The following is a 9296-nucleotide window of genomic DNA, read 5'->3' on the forward strand; positions in this document are numbered from 1 at the left end:
CTGGCATTTTGGTAAATCTCTCGACGCTTTTTTTTTTCCTTTTTTTTTTTTTTTTTAAACCAACCACTATAATTTCTGCACAAATAAATAGATTCTCTCAAGTAAATCTATTTCAGTAAGACATTTCGAATACGTACACGATTTCCACAAGGTCAGCGTCTCTCTGACCATGTTCTTGTGCAAGTTTTCAAAACAGTGACCTGAAAACAATATTAAAAATCCCTTGTTTCGTCATCAGTGCAATACAGATTCAAGCAAAAATTATTCTCAAAGATATGTTACACATATATAATTTGCTACACATACAGTTCCTCGTACTTTTCTACTCATAATCATTCTGTGGCAGTGTCTATCTGCCCAAAGTGGGAGAAATACATACACTTTCAACGTATGTACTTTTTTCCCTTTTTTTTTTGGAATTTTTTTTTCTTTTCTTTTTCAGTGCAAGCAAATCACTAAATTACACAATTTGGTCAGGCATGCTCAAGTTCTTGAATTGTTTTCTTTTTTTATTTTTCTTTCTTTCTTTTTTTTTTTTTTTGTTTAAAGATTGTTCTCCGTTTTTTCGTGAAGATTGCTAAATCTCAAGCAGCGTGTGCCTCTCTACTGTGTATTGTCACATCCTCAAAACGCTCGTGTAGAAACCGCAAAGTTCACCGAATTCCATCTCTCCTGCAGTGTTCCATTACGGCTGAGGCTTTGGGGGGGGAAAAGACTGAAAGCTTTGTGGAACTGTTGAAAGCGTCCATTTATCTTACTCTCCCTCTTTTAACGGAACGTCCAGCGGAAAATGTCCCATGAACAGACCAGGGTTTTTTTTTTTCTCTGTCCTTTGAAGTCTCTGGGAGCAGGAAAGAAGAGTTCAGAAAACTGTCATTCACAAAGCTGAATTCACTGTGTTCCCTCGACTCCTCTAGCTCCGCGGCAAAACGGCCTTTTACAATATGATGTTTCAGAGGATCCGAGTGATTTAGACATCTGTTCCTTTTCCAATCTGTTTCTAGTGCATTAAAAGTAATAAAAGATCTCCCTACTAATATCTACGGGAAAAACTAGTCTATTAAGTGCAACAGGCTTGTGTGTAGAGCTCTGAGCTAGATGGAAGAGTTAGACGTGATTGTTTGGTGTATCAGCGTGTAGAGAGAATTAGTCATTTAGGGAGAAATGTGAACATTTGGTCAGCTCTAGTTTGTTTGATTCCATCTCTAAATCACGTTCTCAAACAGCTGCATGGAGCTCATGATGTTCTCATCCTAGGAGAGCAGAGAAATAAAGAGAGAGACATGAGAACACTTATAACGCATGTGTAACCGGTCAATAATATGAATAGAAATAATATGAATGAGTACAATTCTGTTCCGCATGAACTGAATATTTGTAACGTACTTTTTGACAGGTTTCAATAAACTCTTCAATGGTCACGACCCCATCTCGATTTCTGTCCATTTTCTGAAAGAGAACAGAAACTACATTCAAGTTTTTGTTTTAGAGGTGGAAAGAGTGTCTGTGCGTGTGTGTTTGTATATGTGTTTGTGTGTAACTGTGTGTGTGTGAGAGAGAGAGAGACAGAGAAACAGAGAGAGAATGAGCTGGTGCTGCCATTGTTGTACCTGGAAGAATTTCTCCACATGCTCAGACGGGGCTTCGTCTCTCAAACTGGGGTAAGTGTATCTGCCCATCATATCATAGATGGACTTCATGATCAGCAACATCTCCTAAACACACAGACACACAAATGAGTAATCCTGAGTCATTTTAATGCAGTAAAAGTGAAGCACAAACACACGCAAACAAAAAAAAAAAGAAAAGAAAAGAAAAAAAAACCCATGACATTACAGTAATGAGAACCGTAACAGAGAGGGGAGCTGCAGGCGCACCTCTTTGGTGATGTATCCGTCCTTATTGATGTCATAGAGATTAAAGGCCCAGTTGAGTTTTTCCGTGACGGTGCCTCTGAGTAGCACAGACAACCCAATCACGAAGTCCTGCCACAGAAGTTATTACTGTTAGCACCAAGCAATGGACACATACAGCCATGTACCAGACACATATGGATATCCTTTCAGATAGCAGTCTTACGCCAGTATTACAGACACACACAAAAAAAACTATATGCATCATACAATTCTGATTCTTGAGAGGATTTGATATTTTACATCGTTTTGATTCTTAAACTCCTGACCACCCGACTGTATCTTTTTCTTTACTTTACAGGAGTTTAAGAAACCTAGTTTTAAAAGTAATGTTGGTATTTATTTTGAAAATATTGGTTATCATTGTATGAAGGTATAGTGTCAATACTGCAGTGCCCTCTGGGTAACATGGTAGACCATGGTGAGATCTGGCTGGTTTGGTCTTGGTGATTGACTGACGATTGAGAGGTTGGTGAGAATGATTCTCACCTCAAATCGAATGGAGCCATTCCTGTCCAAATCAAAAGCATTGAACAGGAAGTGGGCGTAAGTTGTGGCATCTAAGAAATCAAAGGGGGGGGGCATAGAAAGAGACAGGGGGAGACATCAGGAGAATGTGTGGCTGAGCTGAAGAGAAAATATTTACACAGGACATGTTGCGAGTGTTAAATTGTTTTTTTCTTTTCCTTCATAATGTACACTCATCCTCACCTCCCTGTGGAAAGAACTGTGAATAGATGTTCTTAAAGGTATCCTCATCAACCAAACCACTGGGGCATTCCTTTGAAGGAGAGCAGGACACACAGAGAGAGAGAGAGAGAGAGAGAGAGAGAGAGAGAGAGTAATTAGTAATTAGTGTAATTTAAAAAAAAACTGCATAATTTAGCATGACAGAATTATCTCAGTGAGAACTGCCTGAGGCTGTTGGCTGGTGTGCTAAATTTATCTAATTACCCAAAAAAAGGAAAAAAATAACTGTTTTTGCATTAACTATTTTCCAAACTGTGGTATTTTTCTGTAACTGTTTCTGGTGCTTTCCTCTGGAAATTGAGACCTCTCCCAGCCTAGTCCAGGTTTAGGATGATATCCTGACTTGATTTGACTTAATCTTCAGCTCCAGTCTCAGCAAAGGCCACAAACTCCAAGACTTAAATCCTTTTGAATTTCACCCTCAAACTTCAGAGCTCAGACATTTACCAACATCACAACTCCTTCTCAAAACTAGCCTAAATTTATACAAACCAAGAACGATTCACTATAAATATTTACTTTACTTACTAATTATTAAATCTATTTTCATTCTCTCTAAAGCTCAGGTTTCCAAACTAAATAAACTCATGGATAGCATAATTAAAACTGCCCATTACCAGCTTCTCAAAAGGTGTATCCAGATGTTGTGCATTCTGTATCTGGGATATGAGATTCAACTCACACCATGTGATAAAACACACCAGAACCATCAGAAACACAACAAAATCTAGATCCATCTATCAAAGGTTTGTGCCCCATCCACAACCTCACTTCTTCAATCTCAAACTTCACATCAAAAGCCACTTTGTAGTCTTAAGAAACAATCTTTTGTAGTCTTACATTTTTGAAGCCTCTGTAAAGGGACTGCAACTCCTTCTTTGTAAACTTGGTCTGAGCTTGTAGCTGGTCCAAACCCTCCGGCTGGTGACGAACTGTGGACAGCTCCAAGTCGCTGTCACTGCTGTCTATGGGAGAGAAAGCAAGAGAAAGAGACAGAGAAAAGAGAGAGAGAGAGAGAGAGAGAGAGAGAGGGGAGGAGAGGGTGGGAGTGAGGGGAGAAGCAGGGCAGGGACAGGGGTGAGTGCACGGGACAAAGGACGGGACAGAGAGAGAGAGAAAGAGAGAGGGAGAGAAAGAGAGAGAGAGAGAGAAAGAGAGAGGGAGAGAGCAAATTGAAGGGCAAAACGTCGGTCGTAAGGGATGGGGGAGGAGAGAGAGAGAGACAGAGGGAAAGGGAGGAGTAGATTAAGAGAAGAGTTAGCAAAATAGTGAGAGAAAAGCGAGAGAGAGAAAAAGAAGGAGTGAAAAGAGGTGGAAGTCAAAGAGAACGAAAAAGAGGGTTGCACTTTTTTTCCTATTGTGATTGGTGATCGCTAAACATTTTCCGATGGTCCTGATAATTCAAGTCATTCCAAGGAAATAGGGTATTGTTATAATTACAGTATTATTACACTGTAGTAATAAGAATTTGTCATCAAATTTGTTTGTTTGTTTTTTATGGATTTTGTTTTGCCCCTATTTTGCCTGAACTAACCAATCACATAGCGGAAGAAAGTGCTGCACAGCAAGACAAGGAAAAATACAAGACACATAACTAAAGGAGATGGAAAGTTCTAGAAGAAGATTTAGGGAGGGATAAGAATTCAATAAAACAAATGGAAGGTTGGGTTTTTCCACTGTGTTTGTACTCACCGTCTGCACACAGACAGACAGATATAATGAGAAAGGGACAGATATACATAGAAGAGAAAAAGAGGGAGAGCGAGAGAGAGAGAGAGAGAGAGAGAGAGAGAGAGAGTGAGAAGAAAAAGAGAAAAAATTGTCAAGTTGAGCCATGATGAGCTGATTGACAGATAAAAGAGAAAGATGGTTAGAGCATTGATGGTCGCGGGAAAAGGCAGATGAAGGAAAAGTTTGTTGTGCACTTGAGCATAACTTAAAAAAAAAACATGAACAGCTCAAATAAATCGATCAACGTTTGCAGGAAAAACTTTACTGCAAATACAAGCATGGATAACATCAACTTATTGATACCCTAATTAAAGAGAAAAAATGCACTTGTATGGAAAACAAGAACCCACGAAACTTTAGAAGTATTTAGAAAAAACCTTGGTAAAAGACAGCTGCAAGAGAGCATCTCAGAAAACAAGTTACGTAAACAGGTAAAACATTTCATCTCCATTTACTCCCCCTTCTCCTTTCATTTCTTTCTTTCCTTTCTCTCTTTCTTGCCCTCTCTCTCTCTCTCTCACACACACACACTCACCTGTCTCGGTGATGTCTATAAGGCCCAGCAGGTGCATAAGTTTGAGGAACATAAACACCAGGCAGACAATCCCCACAGTCTGCAAACCTTCTGTCTCCCATCTCACACTCATCTTTCCTGCTTTATCCCCCTTTCTTTCTTTTCTTTCACTACTTCCCTTCGGAACACAGCCGCCCAGAGACAGCCCAGCGTTAGTCTGGTTTAGTCCACATTCATCCGACCCGACAATTAGAACTTTATACCTTCTTAATCTCCGCTACTCTAAACGTTCGACGCTTAAAAGTTACACTTGATCGACATTTTTTTTAAAAATAAACTGCACTGTGAGAGAGTTTATGTATATAAAAAAAAGTTCTTTGAAAAGGCAAAGGAATTCCAAAATAGGCAAAGGAAAAAAAAAAAAAAAAACAGATCTCGATCCTTGATCAATGGACAGTTAAATAACGCGACAAAGAAAACTGATAAAACTGCTTGGGGGGGGGGAAAAAAGGATGAAAGAAAGAATTCCTTAAGTGATGTCTCTCTGATGTAAAACCACGCTCATGTCGATACAGAGTTTGATATCCACCTTACGTCTTCTGGCAAAGCTTTGATTAACTAAGCATCAGTATGCAAAGTCTCTTCCACTCTGATCACCCACTCTTTCTTTTTTTTTTCCTTTCTTTTTTTATCATCTATTTAACCTTTCCCTCCTTCAGAAAGCCCAGAGGGAACCTATATCTAGTACTGACAGCCCCCCCCACCCCACCCCACGTTCAAGCTTCGCCTCTATGACAGACATGCGAAAAATAGACATGTCCCAATTAGACTGATCATCAGACACACTGAACTCTGGCCCTAGAACACGGACTAAACACACACACACACACACACACACACACACATTGCATCTTCAAGTATTCCTTCAGCAGACACATAAGGAATAAGGAAATGGTTTATCACTGCTGACTTGTTGATTGATAAAGTGCAATGAAAAAGTACAAACAAAGAGAGGGCAGGAAGAGCTATCTATCTGTCTCTTTAGCTAGATAGCTAGCTATATGTCTGTCTGTCTGTCTGTCTGTCTGTTTGTCTGTCTCTCCCTCTCCCTCTCTCACACACACACACACACACACACAGTCACACACACACACACACACACACGCACACACAAAACGTACCAGTGTATGGCTCAGCGTCATTGGTCTCATCCTGCATTGTTACAGTGTGTGAGCCGACAAATTAAAAACTCACTAAATTTATTTTGGTGAGACACTAAAGAAAGTCCTGATCCTGTCAGCACACAAAACGTTGCCCTAAATCCAATTTCTCCAGCCCTGTGATCTAATTCTGCTCCTAATTCTTCTCTTTCTCTTGCAGAGTTCATTAAAAGATTCCAGTCCATAGAGACAATGATTCATTTATCCTCCCACTTGCACCTTCATTGGATTCACACATCACCAGAGGCCTGGCCAAATTCCATATACCGTTTCATTAAATTACTTACACACACACACACACACACACACACACAATTATGAAAAGTACAGTGAAAACTACATCAGTTTAGATCAAAACAAACTCACAATACACAAAAAACTTGTCAAATGTGCCTAAAAAAACCAAAACAATAAAACTTGAGCTGACAGTGAGGTAACATTTACTTGATTCAATCAAGAGTATGAATTAATGAATCTGTATGATGTTTTCAAATATAGTGAACACATGTGGAGCATTTAAGACTATCTGTTGCCCTCTAGTGGACAAAATGAAGAACAACAGGTCTTTTTTACAGCGTGAATGAGGTCCCCACTTGGCAGAGGTACAACAAACACATAAAGAAATGGTTTATCACGGCTGACTCGTCGACCCGATAAAGTGCAATAAAAGTGGGGTAACTGAGGAGACCAAAGGAAAAAAAAGTGACAGGGGCGTCTAGTCCCCTGCACCTGTCGTTGCTCTAAAGGAAAACCGAGGTTAATCGTATTGATCCCTCGGAAAGCATAATACTCTCCTCTCTCTGATTTCACTGACGCCACACACATTAGGTACTGGCTGTAAAAAGCCCAAAATAAGTAGCATCGAAACGACCGGGCGATAAAAAAAAACAACCAAAAAAAAAAAACAAAGAAAAGAAAAAAGAAAAAAAAAAAAACATTAGGCTTTCAAAAGGAGACAGTAGTATGCCGGAGAGATAAGCTGTTAATAATTACATTTCGGTGACATGCCCGATATGACATGTCATTGGAGCTGTACCACACGAGCATTTGTGTTGCATCATTATGGTTTTTGTGCTGAAGTTTTCCAACTCATTAAATATTGAAAACGAAAGCACTACCTTGATTAATTTATTAGGCTTTCACCCTTTTACGACTGTCAGATAAATCTGTGTTACAGTTATACAAAATTAGGCACATAGAAATGTTTGTGTGATTATGTCACCCATGTTAAAGACTAGATTCTAGAGGGAGTTTTTTTTTGTATTGGGGTAATGGAGGGTCAGTGTCCTGCTGGTATTTGCTTTGACTTCATAATTGTGGTCTAATTTTTACCTAGGAGACAGTTGCGACCACTCTTCAGTAAATAACCGGCTGCATTGCTTGGTTGAAAACCAACAGGCTCTCTGAGGAACCTGGTTTTAATGGCTTTGGTCAAACAACGGAGAGTTATTCTAAACTGAGAGGAGTGTCTGATTAGATAATTCAAGTCAGCAGTCTGAATGTCACAGAATCTGTGGAGACAGGAGTAACCACACACACACACACACACACACACACACACACACGTACGCTACAGTAATGGCCATGACCATACCTCTAATGGAGCTATGGCTTGGTGCTAAGCAATAAATAATTGAGTGGTTAAAACAGATGCCCTTCACTGATTGCTAATCAATGTCAGCGAACCCTCTCCTCTGTTTAAACAGAAGTCGACCGACACGGCAGCGGAGTTGGCAGCAGAACCTCTCCAAACAACAGGCCGTGAACAAGTCTCGGCACAGTGCAACACTACTCTCTAAATTAGCATACGAATGATTACAGTAATACATGTAAAAGGAGATTTCTCATCAAACATCATGTATCAGTATGCTATTCTAAATCCTGCAAACACTTTAAGATGCAAAAAGAGGCAAAGAGAGAGTGGTGTGTGCATGTGTGTGTGTGTGTGTGTGTGTGTGTGTGTGTGTGTGTGTGCGCGCAGGGTTATGTGTGTATGTTTGTGTTTCTGTGAGTGAATGAGTGCTGTTGTGAGTGTGTGTGTGTGTGTGTGTGTGTGTGTGTGTGTGTGTGCGTGCTTATGTATGCGTATGCGTGTATGTGTGTCTGTGTTTGTGTGTGTGTGTGTGTGTGTGTGCAAAAGAGAGAGAATGAGTATACTATGCTCAATCAATATTTTGGAGAGCTCTGAGAGGTTAAATATAAAACGGATGGGGTAAGAGACGTGGTATTTTTAGGATGAGATGGGCTGGTTGTGAGGAGGAGTAGAGTTTTGTATTGGCATATGAGCTGATGGTTGCAGTGGGCTGGTACCAGAAGAGGGATATTTGAGGAATGGACAGTGTCCTTCAGAATTTGGTACTGCAGCCAGTAAAGCCCATATTTAGGTAGTTGTTTTTTTTAAAAAAAAAATCGCTCAATACTGCATGCAAAAATAATGAGGAGTAATGCTAGACTGGCTACAGTGAATGAGATCTCTCTGTCTCATTCTTACACAAACACATGTGTGCAGGCACGCGCACACACACATACACACACACACACACACACACACACAAACAGACACACAAATTGCATTTATATGTGACAGATCTTGCTACAACGCCCCCTACAGACTGATAAGCAAACGCTACATTGCTGTATTTGTTCTGAAGACGTTTAGGCCTCTCATTCAAAATCTGCCCTCTACTGAGAGACTGTAGGTTATAAAGACTGGACTCATTCAAACAGGGTGGGATATTTAATTACAGACAAACTTTGTTTAACAGTTCATTGGTCAATAAAGTTACCATGGCAATAACAATAGTAGTTGATGTAAGAGGTTCCATTCTGGAATGCTCTGCTTACCTTCCAGAGACATGGGTTCTAGAATGCCAAACTGCTTAAGAACAGCCACAAAGAGAATGACAACCACCCCGATGGCAAACAATTCCATCCCTTGAATATTCATGGCTAGGTGGTTAATGGCTCTCTTGGCAAGGAAAGCTGGAAGTCAGGGTGTTTGGACACCAGAGTGGGTGGGTTGTTATTATATGCTAGCATGGAACTCGGCTAGCATGCCAAGTTCGCATGGTAAAGTCATTTTGTTTTGTTATCTGTTTTGGTGCAGGTCAGACGATTTAAAGATGCGAGATGTTTTGAGATTAACTGTGGCCAAGGAGTCCGTATTCA

At 40.1% G+C, this 9296-nt stretch overlaps 1 protein-coding gene across 2 annotated transcripts; it reads right to left on the reverse strand.

Annotated features, from left to right (window-relative positions):
* Nucleotides 1-1205: 1205 nt before the first annotated feature.
* kcnip3a (Kv channel interacting protein 3a, calsenilin) lies at nt 1206-9075 on the reverse strand. Of its 2 annotated transcripts, none has more exons than XM_030776357.1 (8): nt 8973-9075; nt 3504-3628; nt 2625-2694; nt 2403-2473; nt 1878-1985; nt 1611-1715; nt 1387-1449; nt 1206-1253 (listed from the first exon to the last, which is right to left on the reverse strand). In XM_030776357.1, the coding sequence occupies exons 1-8, from the start codon at nt 9073-9075 to the stop codon at nt 1206-1208; spliced, it is 693 nt and encodes a 230-aa protein (XP_030632217.1). The 2 variants fall into 2 exon arrangements, with proteins under 2 accessions (XP_030632217.1, XP_030632210.1); XM_030776350.1 differs by lacking the exon at nt 8973-9075 and adding an exon at nt 4930-5041.
* Nucleotides 9076-9296: the final 221 nt, after the last annotated feature.

The sequence above is a fragment of the Chanos chanos genome, chromosome 1 (assembly GCF_902362185.1).
Source record: "Chanos chanos chromosome 1, fChaCha1.1, whole genome shotgun sequence".
In the NCBI taxonomy this organism is placed as follows: Eukaryota; Metazoa; Chordata; class Actinopteri; order Gonorynchiformes; family Chanidae; genus Chanos; species Chanos chanos.

Excerpts from the sequence above, each read along its gene's own strand:
- kcnip3a (XM_030776350.1), bottom strand. The coding sequence starts at position 5,041 with ATGAGTGTGAGATGGGAGACAGAAGGTTTGCAGACTGTGGGGATTGTC. Across the intron at positions 2,695-3,503 it reads TTTACAGAGGCTTCAAAAAT|GAATGCCCCAGTGGTTTGGT; the intron begins GTAAGACTACAA and ends TCTCCTTCAAAG. Across the intron at positions 1,450-1,610 it reads ATGTGGAGAAATTCTTCCAG|AAAATGGACAGAAATCGAGA; the intron begins GTACAACAATGG and ends GTTCTCTTTCAG.